Here is an 18,806-nt window from a genome sequence, read left to right on the forward strand (position 1 = left end):
ACGACACTGGCTGATATTGGATTGTAATTGAATTTGTCCAACTGATCATTCTTTAATAAAAACAGAAATGCTGGAAATCTCAGCGGGTCAGGCAGCATCTGTGGACAGAAACAGAGTTAACGTTTCAGGTCGATGACCCTTCATCAGACCCTTGCTTTTGTATGATCATTCTTTATGTGTGAGACGAGGCAGATAGTGTTGGCAGCAATTCAACTGTAAGGAGACTGGATCAACTGGGCCTTTATACATTGAAGTTTAGAAGGATGAGAGGGGATCTCATAGAAACTTATAAGATTCTGACGGGACTGGACAGGTTAGATGCGGGAAGAATGTTCCCGATGATGGGGAAGTCCAGAACCAGGGGACACAGTCTTAGGATAAGGGGTAGGCCTTTTAGAACTGAGATGAGGAGAAACTTCTTCACTCAGAGAGTTGTTAACCTGTGGAATTCCCTACCGCAGAGAGTTGTTGATGCCAGTTCATTGGATATATTCAAGAGGGAGTTAGATATGGCACTTACTGTTAAAGGGATCAAGGGGTATGGAGAGAAAGCAGGAAAGGGGTACTGAGGGAATGATCAGCCATGATCTTATTGAATGGTGGTGCAGGCTCGAAGGGCCGAATGGCCTACTCCTGCACCTATTTTCTATGTTTCTGTGTTTCTATCTTGAGTTAAAGTTTATAAAAACCAAGAGGTAATGATGAACCTATCTAAGACTTCAGTTAAATTACTGGGTGCGGTTTTGACTCTATTCTATAGGAAGGATATTTTGTCAGAACTATCATAGACCTAAAACGTTAACTCTGTTTCTCTCACCACAGATGCTGCCTGACCTGTGGAGTATTTCCAGCATTTTCTGTTTTTATTTCAGATTTCCAGCATCCGCTGTATGTTCCCTTTGTTTCATTAGGATGCTGCCTGATATGAGGAAATGTAAATAAGAAGACTTGGAAAACAGAATTTTTTTTTATTGGAACAACGCAGATTGCGAGCCAACGTGTTAGAAGAGCTTAAATTGATAAAAAGAATGCAAATGGGCATTCCCCACTGCAGTTCGCTTATCAGGGAGGGTGGGAAATCGTCTGCTCCCTACCCTAAGCCAGCTCAGGATAGGAGACAACCGGCAGGTCAGATCAGAGAGGGAGGGGACAACCCCAGGATATTATTGGATGGGTGGGCTTCAAAGATGCCGCAGTGGGCCGGAGTATTTTTGGGGGGTGAGAAGGAGCACTCGTGCTTGTCCTAGGTCCACCGAAACTCAAACTGAAAACTTGCTGGGCCTTTTTTATTGAGTGGCCCTCAGGAGTCCCTTTAAGGATTTCTGGTTCGGCTGCTCAACAGCTGGGACAACTATGCATGCACAGAGAAATCGCTGCCCATTTTTACTTGAATTTTGCTTTAAGGATCCTCTAACTGGTGTAGAGTCCCGATTTGCATATTAAAAGTGCGGGGTATCGAATTCAAAAGCAAAATACTGCGAATGTTGGAAATCTGAAATATAAACAGAAAATGCTGGAAATACTCAGATCAGGCAGCATATGTGGAGAGAGAAACAGAGTTAACATTTCTAGTCGATGACCTTTCCTCAGAGCTCGGGATGTCTAATGTTTGTTTCAAGTGGGCGTCCTGAGCGACTAACAGTCGCCCGAGCCAATATGATGACTACATACAAAAGCAAATACAGCGGATGCTGGAATCTGAAATACAAACAGAAAATGCTGGAGATCTCAGCGGGTCAGGCAGCATCTGTGGAGGGAAAAGCTGAGTTAACGTTTCGGGTCGGTGACCCTTCGTCACAACTGGCTAGTATTTGGAAAGAACACATTCTAAAGAAGCACTGAAAGGGGGAGTGGAAGTAAGAACAAAAGGGAAGATTTGTGATAGGGTGGATGGCAGGAGAGATTAGAGAGACATCGTTTGGGCGCAGCAGTATTCGAGGTTCTACGCCAATCTTGCGTCTGAAAACGGGCGTTTTATTCCTACCCCTCTGTCTACATTGAAGATTAGATGAAAGTGGATGAAGCAAAAGTGGGTGGAAGGTATATGGGAACAAGGTAATGTGATTGGGCGTGCAGAGTAAAAGCCGGTGGATTGCTTAGGCTGAATGGCCTGTTGCCCTAGTGTAACTTCTATGTCTTTCTACGTGACCATCATTAACATTCTTTTTCAGTTCCATGAATGGGCTGTTCCACATTGACAAAAAAATGAATGAAAAACGGGGTTGTTATTTCCGAAAATCGATATGAAATTTCGCCTTTTCCTGTCACACCTTGTTCAAAGAATCCGAATGCAGAGGGTGGAAACAAGTTACAACCGCTGAAAGAGTCGTCGTACTCTAACTGAAACGAGATAATGGTTGAAGATGTTTTCCCCTTATTTCAAGTGCATTCGCTTCTCCCCTGTGTAGGAATGGACTTTCCCTGACCCTGCTTTCTACATGGCAAATAGTGTACGCAGGAATTTCTATTTACATTTTTAAAATCTCCATGAAACATGCATGAGGTAGGTACAATCAGAAAGGGAAAACGTGTTTTAAATTTGGAGGCTTTGGTTGTTGTGAAGAGACGTAGCGATGTTTTGCTCGATTAGTGTTAATTGTCAAATGATTGTGAATTGTGTTTAATTCCACCATCTCCGTTTTTGTACATTATCCGTCAAATAGCAATCATTGCTAGCTCGCCTGGTTCTGAGACGGTTTGTCTTGCTAGAGGTAAACAGAGATAGTGAGCGATTCTTTCTTGTGCCTCTCGTTTCTTTTTCAAATTTAACATGACTGTTATTTCTTAATCTAATTCCATAGATAATGTCTGTTCGCCCGCCCGCGAGTGTCGATTACAGGGTATATTTCACCCACTGCTCCGGGATGTCTGCTGATGCACAACCGATGGCTTGTATTTGTTTGGAACCGTGCTGTCTATATTTGAGCCGTTTCGTCGCTGTACTCAGCTCAGTTAGAAATCCTACAATCCCGGGTTTTGAAAAGCTCCTTCAAAGACAGAACAATCTTAAATTCTTTATTAAAAAATCTGTACCAAGAATTATTGCATCGACCGCGATATGTGCAGAATGCAATAATTAGCTGTCCATCTTAAAAGACAAAAATAAGTAGCGGGGTAAAGGAGAAGATAACTGGAGGGGTACAGACGGTGAAGGACGTGGGAGGCGAGAGACAAGCGATGAAAGTGAGATATAGACGCTAATTTGGAGTGTTGTATGTGGCGAGGAGCTGGAAAGTGCATCACAGGGTGGGAGGAGGGACGGAATCGACCCCGGACAGGATTCTGCAAGTGACGTCAGACTGAGAGCTCTCCAGTGCTCTGCTTCCCCACCTCCCCCACACACCGCTATTTCTTTAGTCATTCCCAGGGATATCCTTTCCCCAGGGGGCTTTTAAGCCCTCCCGCCCCTCCACTTGCAGGAAAATCGGGATTATATAAAACTGAGTGGGAGTGAGGGTAGGTATTCCTGCTGTGGCTCCACTGGCACCAGGCACTCGGGTAGCTCGACATTCCTCGTGTCCATCGGTTGTGAATCTAGACAGCGGGTGTCAACAGACCACTTGCAGCAGCGAACTCGGGTTCTGTTCTCGCCCCACATCCAAATGTGCTTGCTCGCTTTCCAGCAGGACGTCACAGGATTGCTAATACAAGCAGGCATATTGTCTGATATTTGTCCCATCTCGGTCGCATCAGGGGGACTGAGGCCAATTGTAACATCCCAACTGTTGCGCAATTGGCATCAGTGAATTCGGCAGACCCAACACGGTAGCGGGAACCGTACCGTCTGTATGTGGAATGTATTTTAAATTTCTCCAGCCTCCTAAATGTACACTGACACTTCAATTTATTATATGAAATGATCTCAGAGCAGTCTGAAGAAAGATGCTATGTTTTTTCTAGCAGAGGTGTTGATTGGAATATATTATAATTAATGGCGACTAGTTTATAGTGATTGAAAATGTGAAATTATATTTCCGTTGCATGGGATTTTTTGCCAGCAATTTGGATTCACGTTCTGCGATTTTATCAGCTTCTTAGAGCCATTGGTTTATGGTGACTAAGATGCATTCATTTTTTTATCTTGAGATTACAGGATTTTCTGGGACTTGTACTGATGTTTTGGGGCTCAATTCTGTGATTGTAATTTTTTCTGTGAAACCCACAACCCAATTGACCCTGATTATAACTATTTGTTTTTTTTTTGGTCAACTTGCATTTTTTTTTAATTGAAAGTGTACTTATTTTTATTAAATTCTGAAGAGTTTACATTCATCATTTTTTTTATAGGCAGTCCCTCGGGATCGAAGAAGACTTGCTTCCACTCTTAAACTGAGTCCTTAGGTGGCTGAACGGTCCAATACAAGAGCCACAGTCCCTGTCATAGGTGGGACAGATCGTCATTGAGGGTAAGGGAGGGAGGGTGGGACTGGTTTCCCGCACGTTCTTTCCGCTGCCTGCGCTTGATTTCTGCATGCTCTCGGCGGTGAGACTCGAGGTGCTCAGCACCCTCCTGGATGCACTTCCTCCACTTAAGGCAGTCTTTGGCCAGGGACTCCCAGGTGTCGGTGGGGATGTTGCACTTTATCAGGGAGGCTTTGAGGGTGTCCTTGTAATGTTTCCTCTGCCCACCTTTGGCTCGTTTGCCATGAAGGAGTTCCGAGTAGAGCGCTTGCTTTGGGAGTCTCGTGTCTGGCATGTGGACAATGTGGCCTGCCCAGCAGAGCTGATCAAATGTGGTCAGTTCTTCAATGCTGGGAATGTTGGCCTGGTTGAGAATGCTAATGTTGATGCATCTGTCCTCCCAGGGGATTTGTAGGATCTTGCAGAGACATTGTTGGTGGTCCATTTACATTCACACATATATTGAATGAAACCATTGTACGTTTTTGATTATATGGTGCATACCGCAGGAATGCACTGATGCAATCAAATCTCTCGACATGGTTATTGTTTAGCGATATGAGGCAATTTGTTCTTGTTTTCTGGAGACCAGTTGAGTTGGGAGTGGGGATGCCCTGTTATGGTGGCTGTGATTGTTGTCCTTCTCTTCGTGTACATTTAGTAGACACCTCAAATCGCTGGAGAAATACCACTAATGATGTCTGCGCAAGATCTTGCAAATCCCCTGGGAGGACAGACGCACCAACGTTAGCGTCCTCGATCAGGCCAACATCCCCAGCATCGAAGCACTGACCACACTCGACCAGCTCCATTGGGCGGACCACATTGTTCACATGCCCAACACAACTCTCCAAAAGCAAGTACTCTACTTGGTACTCCTACACAGCAAGCGAGCCCCAGGTGGGCAGAGGAAATGTTTCAAGGACACCCTCAAAGCCTCCTTGATAAAATGCAACATCCCCACCTGGGAATCCCTGGCCAAAGACCGCTCTAAGCAGAGGAAGAGCATCTTGGAGGGCGTTGAACACTTCGAGCCTCGTCACCGAGAGCATGCAGAAAACAAATGCAGGCAGCGGAAGGAGCGTTCGGCAAACCAGTCCCACCTACCCTTTCCTTCAACGACTGTCTGTCCCACCTGTGACAGAGACTGTAATTTCTGTATTCAGTCATCTAAGAACTCACTTTTAGAGTGGAAGCAAGTCTTCCTCGATTTCGAGGGATTGCCTATGATGATGGTGGATTGGCAATTGTGCAAGGGTGGAGGGAATTCAACTCTGGCCTGTTGTGCATACCCCGCTTCCTTTGTTCCACCAATAGTGACCATCTAGGCCAGGAGCAGGCAATTATTTGTGTTGAAGGGTCACTTAACAAGTTTAGATGGAACTGTTGAGGGCTGCGCACTAATGTCCCCCCCCCCCCCACCCCACAAGGAGCACAGCTGCATGGTTGCGCACCAATCGCAAGGACCTGTGCAGGCCGCTCATCAGCTCCTGCCACTGGAAAAGATACTACACAGCAAATTTAAATGGACCACACACGTTGGTGAGAGCAAAGTGTCAAATTAGTAAATTTAAAGCAGGCCAACTCACAGTGTTCAGCATCACTCCTACTTCTACCCTTCCAATAATTTATAAACCATAAATTCAGATAGTAGTCAGATACTATCTTAAATACCCAAAATATAGTGTAAAACAGTGAAATCTTCCATTACTAAATGAAATGATTGATCGATCAATTATATGCTGTACTGAAAGTCTACGTGGCTATTTGGCCAGGCAGTTCGAGTCTTTTGAGGCACAAGTAGCTCTTTGTGGACACTATTTCTGCTTCAAAAAACTGAAGAACATAAGGAATAATTAACAGCGACTGGTGGCAGAGCATGCCAGTTCAACAAATGGCACCAAAGAATGGCTGGATGTGGGTTTATGCCCATTGTCCATCACACAACAAGTCTTTAATCTCCACTAGGCTGTCAGGAAGAAAGAGGGGGCCACCAGAAAATGAGCATGTCCCCACAAGGAAGTAAATTTGGAGGGTGAGACACCACGGGTCACAGTAGAATGGCATTGTCAGAGAGACCTGGGAGCAAGTTGTCCACCTTTTCTCTCAGCTGAGAATGCATTGGCTGTATGCAGGGACCTAAAGAGAAAGAAAAAAACACACACAACAAAAAGTAAAAAAGAAAACTTAAAAGGTTTGCTTAAAGTAAGAAAATACTATAATTTGTAAAATAAATGCAGGTAGTTCTTTAGCTAAACTCTATTTATTCAAACAGTCATATTCTAATAAGTTATATTGCAGCTTGCTATTGATGATAATTAGAAATGTACTTTGTAAATAAATAGTGTATGCGATTAAAAAGTATATAGCATTCATGTTGCTGCAGAACTGCTCAAGCTGTTTCCATAGTTATTTTTTCCTTTTGGCCATTTTTAGTAGTTGTCCTTCTGGCTCAGATTTGCTGAGGGAAATTTTAACCTAATCCACCTGATGGGATTGAATTGACTGCCTGTTTTACATCTTCCCCGATCTTACTTTCCAATGATTTCAATAGGAAGTGAAATTGGGCAGGGTGTAAAACAAGTGGCCGATCTGATCTCATTAGTTTCCCACCGGGAGCGTGAGGTTAAAATGACTCCCTGCTGTTTCCAAACACAACTCGGGCAAATTTCTCCTTACAGTAGTTTTGTTTTGATCCTTAATAATGTTAGAACTACTCTTACTTCCGCAATTGCTTTACTTCTGACATTTGGCATGTGATCTGATAGTAGTGGTAATGGGGGACATCAATTAACCTAATATAGACTGGAATAGTAGTAGCATAAAGGGCATGCTAATATATTACCTCCAACCCCGTGAGCTTTTATCTTGTGCAGTAACCTCTTATGTGGCACCTTATCGAATGCCTTCTGGAAATCCAAATACACCACATCCACTGGTCCCTCCTTATCCACCTTGCTCGTTACATCCTCAAAGAATGCCAGCAAATTTGTCAAACATGATTTCCCTTTCATAAAACCATGCTGACTCTGCTTGATTGAGTCATGCTTTTCCAAATGTCCCGCTATTGCTTCCTTAACAAAGGACTCCAGCATTTTTCCAATGACTGATGTTAAGCTAACTGGTATATAGTTCCCTGCTTTTTGTCTGCCTCCTTTTTTAAATAGGGGAGTTACATTTGCGGTTTTCCAATCCACAGGGTTTGCGGAATCCAGGGAATTTTGGTAGATTACAACCAATGCATTCATTATCTCTGCAGCCACTTCTCTTAAGACCCTAGGATGTAAGCCACCAGGGCCAGGGACTTGTCCGCCTTTAGTCCCATTATTTTATCGAGTGCTTAGAGTTGTCTAAATATTTATCATAATCCAGTACGGTCTTCTGCATTGAAAACTCTTGAAACATCTTGGATTTGTGGAACATTTTGTTTGCTTTTATTGGAAATAGCAAATTGGGCACTGATTTGCAGACCTTTATTATCGCAATGCTCTTGCATTGAGATCCATCAGTCAGCTGAATAAGGTAGATTTTATATTTTCAATAAATGCAGGATTCAGTTACGTATTTCCAAATATAATTGGCTTTCCAAGTACATTAATCATTCAGTTATACTCATTTTCAAAAAAAGGCTCAATTGCAACTGCCACATCAGCAAGAATGAAATATGCATACTTTTCTTGCAGCTGATCTAGGATCTTCGATATGCTTGACATTGCTGTGAGATTGTTGAGCTTAGACTTCTTGGGGCCGATTTTCATTCTGGGTGGACATCAGGCGACCGATGCAATGTTGCTGCCTGTCCAACCTCCTCAGCAAGAGGACCGAGCTATTTTGATGGCTGGGCCTCATCTGTGTAATATCCAAATACAACCACTAAACCAGGAGTCACTGGTAGCTTGCAGATTCGGAGGGGGTGGGAGGCGATGTGCAGTGAAACTGGAAATCTGGCAGCTCCTCCATGGATCAGAGCCAGACACATTAATGCAGCGAATGCCAGATTCCATTTACCCATCTCTATTTTTTGGTTATGACTCCCCTGATGCCTCGAAGACAATGACCCACCTCCTGACATTACGTGGGGTGTGGTCAGGCCAGGTGATAAACTTTGGGCTCAAAGCCCCAAAGTCAGGCCTTGGCGCTGGATAGAATCCATTGGCGGGCCGGATGCAGCACGCGGGCCGCATTTTGCCTGCCATTGGTCTAGACCCTACTCTCTAGAATTCTCTCCTCAAACCTATTCGCCTCTCTACCTCTCTCTCATCTAAAGCACTGCTTATAAGTGTGTAGTTACCTGTTCTAATATCTCCTTTGACTTGGTGTGTTTGATTATGCCCCTGTGAAGCACCTTGGGATGTGTTACTACGTTAAAGGAGCTAAATAAATGCAATTTGTTGTTCAGACTAAATGAGCCTCCAAGAAGAGCGCAGGGAGCTTGGTATTTTCCCATTTTCATGTACAGGCTGAACATTATTCATTCTAATTGGAATATTTCCCCAAATATGCTTCAACCATAGTTTGACATGAGGAGGGCTGCAATCCACCACAGGAGGAAATGCACCGTTTCACAGTTACCAGAGAGAATTGTCTCAAGGTTGTCAGGAGTGTAATCAGACAAAGGTTGTCACCAAGCTAAAGGAGAGATTATGGGCCCAAGTTTCCACACGCGCCTAGAACAGCGCAGTCCCGACCTGGACGCCCGTTTTTCGCGCCACAAAGTGCGCCCAAAAAAATCCTCGGTATTCTCCACCTAATTGCAGGTCCTCTGGCCCTCGGCGCAGCCAGCACGAGCTGTGGGGGGGCGGAGCCAGGTCCCTGCGCTGAAAACAGTGCCGGGACCTCTGCACATGCGCGCTACAGTGGGCACGCAAGTGCAGTAGCTCCAGGCACCGAACTGTGTGGGAGGGGCCCGAAGCACGCAGCCCCTAGCCCTGGCTGAATGGCCTCACTGGGGCTGCGTGAATAAGGCTCCTCCCACGGCCAGCTCCTGCTTCCCCCCCCCCCCGACCAGACCCGACACCCGCTCCCCCCCCCCCCCCGCCGACCAGACCCGACCCGACACCCGCTCCCCCCCCCCCCGCCACCGGACCAGACTCGACACCCGCTCCCCCCCACCCTGCCTCCGGACCAGACCAGATCCGACACCCGCTCCCCCCCCCCCCCTGCCTCCGGACCAGACCCGTCACCCGCGCTCCCCCCCACCCCGCCTCCGGACCAGACCCGACACCCGTGGCCCCCGCCTCCGGACCAGACTCGACACCCGCGCCCCCCCCCCCCCACCCCGACTGGACCCGACCCGACCCGACCCAACCCAACCCAACGCCACCTACCTGTAAATCTGGTGCTGGGGACGGGCCGGCAGCCTTCGGTCCCGAAAGGCCTGCCTGAAGCACTTTCACACAGGTAGGAAGATGGTTTATTTAATCTTTTCTTTGCTTATAAATATTTATTCAGGTTGGATTTATTTGTATAATATTTGTATAAGTATAAATAAGGATTTATTATAGAATTTAATGACTTCCCTTCCCCCCCCCCACCTCGTTCTGGATGCCTAATTTGTAAACTGCGCCTGATTTTTTAATGTGTAGAACAGCTTTTTTCAGTTCTACAAAAATCTTCACTTGCTCCATTCTACTTTAGTTTGGAGTACGTTTTCACTGTGGAAACTTTCAAATCAGGCATCAGTGGCCGGACACGCCCCCTTTTGAAGAAAAAATTCTGTTCCAAAGTAGAACTGTTCTACCTGACTAGAACTGCAGAAAAAAAAATGTGGAGAATTGCGATTTCTAAGATAGTCCGTTCTCCACCAGTTGCTCCTAAAAATCAGGCGCAAATCATGTGGAAACTTGGGCCCATTAGATGGGGTGATTAAAAGTTTGGTCAAAGAGGTAGGTTTTAAGCAGGATCTTAGAGAAAGGTGGATCGGTTTAGGGAGCCAATTCCAAAACCTGGGGCCTTAATGACTGAAAGCATGGCCGCCAATGGTGGGGCAAAGGGAATGGGGGTTGCCTAAGAGGCCAGAGATGGAGGAATGTAGAGTTCTCGGAGGGTTGTATGGGGATACAGAGATAGAAAACAGCAAGGCCATGGAGGGATTTGAATACAAGAATGAGAATTTCTAATGTGAGGAATTGGTGAACTGAGAGCCAATGTAGGTCGACAAGCACAGGGGTGATGGGTGAACGGGACTTAGTGTGGGTTAGGATACGATCAGCAGAGTTTTGAATGAGCCCATGTTAATGGAAAGTAGAAAATGGGAGGCCGGTCAGGAGAGCATTGGAATAGTCGAATCTGGAGTTAATAAAAGTATGGAGGAGAATTTGACCAGCAGATGAGGTAAGGGCGGAGACGGGCTGTGTTACGGAGGTGGAAATAAGTGTCTTGTGATGGAGAGGATATAAGTCTAATTACATGTTTGTTTTTTTTACAGCTCCACAACATCTATGAGAATGTAAAGGGCTAGAATCACACACAACTAAACCAATTCTTAATTGAAAACGATTTATTGTTTATTCAAGTATCTGCACATAATCTTCAGAAATGCCAGAGCAAAGCAATGATTACAGGGTGGTTGTGTTTGGAGCTGCAGGAGTTGGAAAAAGCTCTTTAGTCCTCCGCTTTGTTAGAGGAACTTTCAGAGAAACATATATTCCAACAATCGAAGATACATACAGGCAGGTAATCAGCTGCGATAAAAATATCTGTACACTTCAAATCACGGACACCACAGGAAGCCATCAATTTCCTGCAATGCAGAGGCTGTCCATCTCCAAAGGGCATGCCTTCATTCTGGTGTATTCTGTGACCAGCAAACAATCCATGGAGGAACTGCAGCCTATCTATGAGCAGATCTGTCAAATCAAAGGAAATATTCAGAACATCCCCATCATGTTAGTGGGGAATAAAAGGGATGAGACTCAGAGGGAAGTGGAGGCCACAGAAGGAGAAGCTTTGGCCACAAAGTGGATGTGTTCTTTTATGGAGACTTCTGCTAAACTCAACTACAACGTGCAGGAACTCTTCCAAGAATTGCTTAATTTGGAAAAGAGGAGAGCGGTGAGCCTCCAAGTGGACGGAAAGAAATCCAAACAGCAAAAGAAAAAAGATAAACTGAAAGGGAAATGTTCCCTGATGTGAAATGCCTGCTATTTAAAACATATTTACTGCATGGTGCAACCAGGCATGGATTCCATAGACTCCTGTGTAATGGGGGCCACTTTGATTTAATTCCTGACAACCTGTAAGACTAGCAAAACAAGTCTTAACTCAGTTGTACTGTCAACGAATCAAAATTAAATGTTAAATGCATCATCAGCTTTGGTTGTTCATTGGAAAAGATATGCTTCTTGCATTTCCATCTTTAAATCATAATTTCCATATGCACATGATTAATGCAATAAAAATCTATTAAAATTCTTTCTGCATGAATAATGACTGGAGAATTTTTATTTTATTTTGATGCAGATATTTTACATTTAAGTAAACCAATACAAAACACATGATTGTTGACAAATTAAATAGATTTAATGACATTTATTTCTCTCTCCAATTTTCTTCCTTCATGACAACGACTTGCCCTGGGATACAATGTCACAGCACTGGCTGCCCTCCTGTTCCTGGACCAAGTGGCCATCCTTCATGCATCAGTTAGACAATGAGTATTGGCATGGTATTTGAACCTGGAGGGCATCACAGTCCAGCCTGCTCCTGCTGTTACACAGTAGCCATAGATGTGCATTTTTCAATAGGGACCACTTGTCATTACACTTACTCATAGGTCTATTCTTTCCCCCATTGCAGGAAAAGAGAGTACAAAAAAAATAAGGGAGAGTAAGAGAACCAGAGGTGGGCCTCCACTAATCTCGCAACTGACAACTGCAGAACTCAGTGACCACGACTGTGAACCTGGCTGATTGTTGACTTCCTTAATCCAGAGGCAGAGGCACCCCACCGCCAGCCCAGTTTGATTTATTATTTGAGGTTATCTTCTCATCCACCCTCTTCCCCCATTTCTCTCATGATCTCCATACAAATGTGGCAAAACGTGAACAGGCAATTAGTTCCAGGCTTCTGTTCTGAACTGGTCAGCAGTGACCCAGGGATTACTCTTCCTCTGAATTTCCATCTCTGTTTGTGGAGAGAACCAGCCTCAGCTCAGCACTTCCCTACAGCTGAGATCAGGGAGTGCAGTGTTAAACTTTTGCCCCACCATTTTTATTGTGTTAATACTCCATAAATAGAATTCTTTCTCAAATATCCAGAATATTTACAAACACAAAAAAATAAAGTGACAACATATAGATTAATGGCACATCGATTCAGCACAAATCTACAACAACATTAATTTGGTCAGGTTAATTGGTTCTGACAAGGATCAGCCTAGAGACACAGCTTATTGAAAGATATTTTGTAATATATTCATTGAAAAAGACCCATTCATTCCAATTTCTTAAAAGCCTGATTTATAAAAATAAATCTGTAAATACAAATTGTAACACCAATTAAAATGTTAAACTTGTTGATGCTGACATTTAATTTTTTTCTTCTGTTGGATATAAGTTTATGCAAATCTGAGGAGTTTCAATTACATGAAAGCAACATGTTATCAGAAATTGGAATGTCACTATTTAATAAATCTAGAATACATTTAGATTTGGTAACATTTTACTTTCATACGTTATGTAAATAATTTCCAGTTATCCATAAAATCTTTCCAATCATATACATGTTTGGCAGCTCACCCAGCAGCTCCGTTATTGTGCAACTGATCCATACAGAGCAGCAGGTCCTAGGCTTGATTCTCACTTTGTGCTGAATTGGCTGATCTTTGCCAGCACAGTGATAGGACCACAAAAATTAACCTCAGCAGATCTGGGCAGAGATGCCACTGATCTCCAGCGCTTCCTCCTTTGTAGTTGTCAGTTGCGAGATCAGTGGAGGCCCATCTCTGGTTCTCTCCCTCACCTTATTTTTTTGTACTCTCTTCCCCTGCAATGGGGGATAGAATAGATCCATAAGTGAGTGTAATGGCAAGTGTTCAGCAGATGGATGGAGTGCATTTGGTGAGGGTGACTATCAGAGAGAGGCATCAAATTGCATAAAGATGAGGGTGAGTAGCAGTGGTGAAAGGATAGATGGGATGTGAGGAACTACATAGAAAGGGAAGGAGGGTGCGCTTGCAAGTTAAGTGGGTGTGAGAAGTGATGTGATAGAATAGGCTTAGCAAGGAGGAGGGAGTGGGTTATGTGCACAGCAGGATGTAGGTGAATGTGCAACTCTACTCACCTTTCCTGATCTGGTTAGATCATTAAAGCACTTCCGGCACTGAATCCAGGAATGTGGTACAATGCTCCAGCCACTGACCTCCTGGGCCACCTCCAGCCACACCTTTTTTGTGGCAGCAGCAGGTTTCTTCCTCCCATTGCTGGGGATGAGTATCTCTTTCTGGCTCCTCACTGCCCCCAGCAGCACATCAAGGGAGGCATCATTTCAGCAGGGACCAACCTGAATCCATTGTCAAAGTTCCTCCCCTCTTGCTTCCAACTTCCAACTCCTTCCAATTCCATCTTTGGATTGGCCCTTTAAATACTTGAGTTGAGATCGGGTCATCTTGGGTCTGCACCACACCTGTTGGTGTCAAACCCAGAAATAAAATGATAATGAGGTGCCTGCGTTTAAAGCCACAGACAGATGCGCTAAACCTATTTCCGGGTTCCTCACATCGGACTGCACCCACCATGCCACCTGCTCCCAATGTGCCTCCAAGTTATTATTATTGGGGCCATCCTTTCGTCAGAACTGCCATCATCAGGAAACAAATTTAAATGGTTACGCTTGTGAGCTTCCAAAATTCAACAAAGAAATATAAAAAAACAGACTTTTATGGTTAGAAACAAAGTGGCTTCTTTATTCATCACACCCACATCCTAAATTTGTACATAACCAATGCTCCATTCAAATTTAATTTAAGGCAATTTTAGAAGGGGATGCTAAAACAATTTGAAAATCAATTACATTACTCAATACAGTTGGGATTAAATACCTTTCAAAAAATTAGTCATCCAAGATCTTAGGCAAATATTTTGATTTTTATTGTCGAAAATATTTTCTCTCCAATTTCTCCGCCATCTTTTCCCCTCCCATTGTCTTCCAAACATGTTGACTCCTAGCTCTGGTATGACTGCATTGGTGCCCATTGTCTTCCAGCAGCGAACTATTCAACTTGGAGATGGCCCTAGTGGGAACATTACAACTGATGTTCACACAAATGACTACATAATGATAGGGAAAGCCTGGCTAATTCTCCCCACCCTCTAATACATGCAGCAAAGGTCAGTTGTGAAGCCCCTACCATATCCCAGCTGAGATCAACTAACCCAGTGCAGATCAGGAATCTCTTCTAGAAGCTACTTGGTCTGTCTGGCTCTGCTGCTCACTAGATACTCATTGAGTCATCAGAGGTGCAAGTCTTCATTCAAGGTAATTTGAGTGTTAATAGTGACTTCTATAACTTCAGACAGTTCTGATGTCAGGGATTAGGATAGAGTCCAAAGGGTAAGAGGGATCAGCTTTCTTAAAGACAGGAATGCATGAACAATATTCCAAAGAGAAAGAAAGGTGTACTGGAAGTAAGAATTTAAAAAGATGGTATTGGACAGGGAAGTTCAGAGGCATATACCTTGATAAGGAATGTCATCAAGACAAGATCCTAGATTTTCTGATATAAGTGCAAGTTGGCCCAAATGGTTAGAAGCAGGATGTTTGCACTCAATTTTCTGAGGTCAGCTCATTAGCACAGTTCCAGGGAACACAGTTCCTGACAGCAGGAAATGCATGTAGGTGAAATGTTAAAGAATCGGGGCACAAAAGGAATGTTACAATCGGGGAAATGGTAGCACAACAAGAACAACTTGTATTTATGTAGCGCCTTTAAGGTAGTAAAATATCCCAAGGTGCTTCACAGGACTATTATGAGACAAAAAATTTGACAGGGTGACAAAAATTCCTAGAGCCTTTGCCAGCACAGACATAATGGTCGAATGGCCTCCTTCTGTGCTGTAATTTTCTATGATTCTATGATAAAGGCTCAATAGACAGCCCAAGTCTGAAGAGTGAGGAGACTAAGAGCTACTGGTGAACATGAAGAGAGAAGAAGCCCAAGGTGCAGCATTAGACATTTAAGTCCAATTACCACCCCTACAAATAGCCCCCATTATAACGGTGGTGGTGCTGAACCAGTACAGTGCCCCACAGGTAGGAAGAGATCGGGAAGATGAAAGGTCACACAGGAATGCAATTCTGCAGCGCTGTCTGGGCTTGGAGTTACTTTCCATACTTTGAAGCTACGGTATCTGAGCATTTCGAGGCAGTGGGTTCCCCGACACCGTCAGACATTTATCAACTGTTGGAACCTGACTTGCAGCCTCTTTTCACCAGCCTTTTCTGTGACTGTGAAGTTGACAACAGCACTTAACTTTTATGCATCTAGATACTGACAGGTGGCCTCTGGTGACATTAGTCACATTAGTCTGTCAGCAGTGCATCATTATCTTAGACAGTCAGGGGTGCCTCTGAGTTTATTCAGTGATACTAGCAAAGCAGAGAGAGAGAAAATTGTATATGAAGCTGTTCCATCAGCTCCCTATCACTCCACACTTCAGGCATTTTTTGCGGGAAGTGGCGTTGGGCACTCAAAAATGCGTTGGCCTATTCTAATCCCAGGTAAATGAGGGAAATGCAATATGTATCCCATTATTTTCATCCAAGCAATGCTGGTTACAAAGAATGACCATGTTCTCCCAAAATCCAGCTTTGCTAAGGACCACAGGGGACTTCAATTTTAAAAGGCTGTCTTTGGCAATGTTATTGACCTCAGAACAATCTATTGCATTACAAAAACTGAGAGAAACGGAAAATTACAAGGGGGTGATTTTTCCTGGAAACTTTAGTCACCAACGTGTCTCCCATGTGGCCAAGGTGGAGTCTTAAGCTGAAACGCTGGTTTAGCCATCTTGGTAAAGGAATGGAAGCCTGTGCTGGGAACTGCTGCCCAGAGGATTGTTAAGCAGCTGTTTGCCACTTAAATCGCCTGCTAGCGCTCATTAAGGAGGCTGCACAGCATTTTGGTGGCTATCACTTGAACTAATACCCGCTCCCAATAACGACCAGCTGATTGAGAGTAAACTTGTCATTGCAGAGGATTTCGAATGCTACTTAAATTTATATCACCTTTTACTGTTCACTTGTTGCTGGAGATTTGAAAAGGACTTTTAAAACACATTGGGAGACTTTCTGGGAAACTTTTGTCAAGACTTCACCAACATCAACGTTTATTCTGGAAATTATCTGAGGACTTCACCTAAAAAGAGTAAGTGCTGTGCTACTCCACCTTATTGGACACCTTATAGGAGTCATCAGGTCACCAGAAAAGGAGTACTTGATCATGGATATCTTGCTTGGAGTCACCCTTGGTCTGCATAGGAATGGAAGGAAGACATGAGGCAGAGCAGCATCATCTGCTGCAGGAGAGAGGGACAGGAGGGACCGGAGGGCGAGGTGGACTCCTTCCCCCCGCGGATACAGGACAACCCTCCTCCTCCTCTGGATCTCCTCCACCAGGATCTCCAGTGCCACATCTGATATCTGTACACCCTCTCATTCGGTCCCTGAGCGGGCTGCTGTGTGTCAGCCAGACCACTCCACACTTTTAGTGGAAGTGGGTGAGTGGTGCCCACATATACTGCGTCATGAAAATTGCATCCAATTAGCGTTTTAGTGCCAAACCTGCAGGTGTCTGGTTTAGCACCACCAAGCAAGTTCAAATTATGGTAATTAGCAATTAGGACCAAAATTGCATACTAAAATCAGACTTTCAAATAAGCATGTCTTATTAGCACCCTTTTAGTGTCTGTTTTCACCCTTTCACCAAAATAACCCCACGAGTGTTTAACATTCCCTGGTATTGTCGAGCCCACATAAAAGAAAGTCTTGCATTTATATAGCATCTTTTCACGACTACCAGACTTCCCAAAGTGCTTTACAGCCAATGAAGTACTTTTTAAAGTGTAGCCACTGTCATAATGTAGGAAACACTGCAACCAATTTGCACACAGAAATCTCCCATAAACAGCAATGTGATAATGACCAAATAATCTGTTTTAGTGATGTTGATTGAACGATAAATATTGACTAGTACATCGGGGATATGCAAAATAGTGCCATAGGATCTTTTACGTCCATCTGAGGGGGCCTAGGTTTAACATCTTATCCAAAAGACAGCACCACTCTCCCTCACTACTGCACAGGAGTGTCAGCCTAAATTTTTGTGCTCAAGTCTCTGGAGTGGGACATGAATTCACAACCTTCTGACTTAGAGACAATGTTTTTTTAATTTCAAAATATATACTTTATTCATATAAAAATTTGCACGATACATTGGAAGGCAGTTCAGTACATTTGGATGCAGTCAGCAATTCCATACAATACATTTGGATGCTGCCGGCATTTCCGTTCAATACTTTTGCTTGTTTTACATTTCAGGGTACAATTCAGTACAATCCAGGATATATTGTAATACAGTCATCAAATTATGTTACATGTGGCACTATACAGTACACAAAACGGGTGAGGGTGCAGTTACATTTCTTTACAACATACATTACTAAACAGTTGCTGAACTTGCATTATACATGGCACTGCATAGGTGTTTTAAGATCATGGTGTTCTATGTATACAAAGGTTTACAAGTACAGCCCGAGGGGAGTTTTATACTGATTCCAGCCCCTGGGTTTACTGTGGCGGAAGGGCCTTAAACTGTGGCTCTTCCCCACCGTGCCTTTGCGGCGACTGCACCAATTTTTAGTGTGTCCCTCAGCACATACTCCTGGATCTTGGATTGCGCCAGTCTGCAACACGCAGACGTGGATAGCTCCTTGTTCTGGAAGATCAGCAAATTTCGGCAAGACCAAAGTGCGTCTTTTGCCGAGTTGATGGCCCTCCAGCAGCAGATGATATCTGTCTCGGCGTGTGTCCCTGGGAACAGTCCGTAGAGCACAGAGTCCTGTGTTACGGAGCTGCTTGGGATGAACCTCGACAGCAACCACTGCATCTCCTTCCAGACCTGCCTTGCAAAGGGGCAGTCCCAAAGGAGATGGATGACTGTCTCGTCCGCACCACAGCCAACTCGGGGGCAGAGTGCCATGTCTCTGAAACCCCGGCTGTGCATGAATGATCTGACGGGTAGGGCCCTTTTCACCGCCAACCAAGCTACGTCTTGGTGCTTGTGCGAAAGTTCTGGTGATGAGACATTCTGCCAAATGAGTTCGACAGTCTGCTCGGTGAACCGCCCGACAGGATCCATCATCACCTTCTTTTGTAGGGCGTCCAGGACCTTGTGTGCCGACCGCTGC

At 44.3% G+C, this 18,806-nt stretch overlaps 1 protein-coding gene across 3 annotated transcripts; it reads left to right on the top strand.

Annotated features, from left to right (window-relative positions):
- The first annotated feature begins 2,290 nt into the window (after positions 1-2,290).
- On the top strand, positions 2,291-11,697 carry LOC139268113 (GTP-binding protein Di-Ras2-like). 3 transcript variants are annotated; one of them, XM_070886130.1, is made up of 2 exons: positions 2,291-2,503; positions 10,829-11,697. In XM_070886130.1, exon 2 carries the CDS (start codon positions 10,939-10,941, stop codon positions 11,533-11,535), a length of 597 nt encoding a protein of 198 aa, XP_070742231.1. In that variant the 5' UTR covers positions 2,291-2,503; positions 10,829-10,938; the 3' UTR covers positions 11,536-11,697. The 3 variants fall into 3 exon arrangements, with proteins under 3 accessions (XP_070742231.1, XP_070742232.1, XP_070742233.1); XM_070886131.1 differs by lacking the exon at positions 2,291-2,503 and adding an exon at positions 3,385-3,456; XM_070886132.1 differs by lacking the exon at positions 2,291-2,503 and adding an exon at positions 4,329-4,406.
- The last annotated feature ends 7,109 nt before the right edge of the window (positions 11,698-18,806 follow it).

The sequence above is a fragment of the Pristiophorus japonicus genome, chromosome 8 (genome assembly GCF_044704955.1).
Source record: "Pristiophorus japonicus isolate sPriJap1 chromosome 8, sPriJap1.hap1, whole genome shotgun sequence".
Classification (NCBI taxonomy): domain Eukaryota; kingdom Metazoa; phylum Chordata; class Chondrichthyes; family Pristiophoridae; genus Pristiophorus; species Pristiophorus japonicus.

Bases quoted from the DNA above. Each gene is read 5' to 3' on its own strand.
- LOC139268113 (XM_070886130.1), top strand. From the start codon at position 10,939: ATGCCAGAGCAAAGCAATGATTACAGGGTGGTTGTGTTTGGAGCTGCA.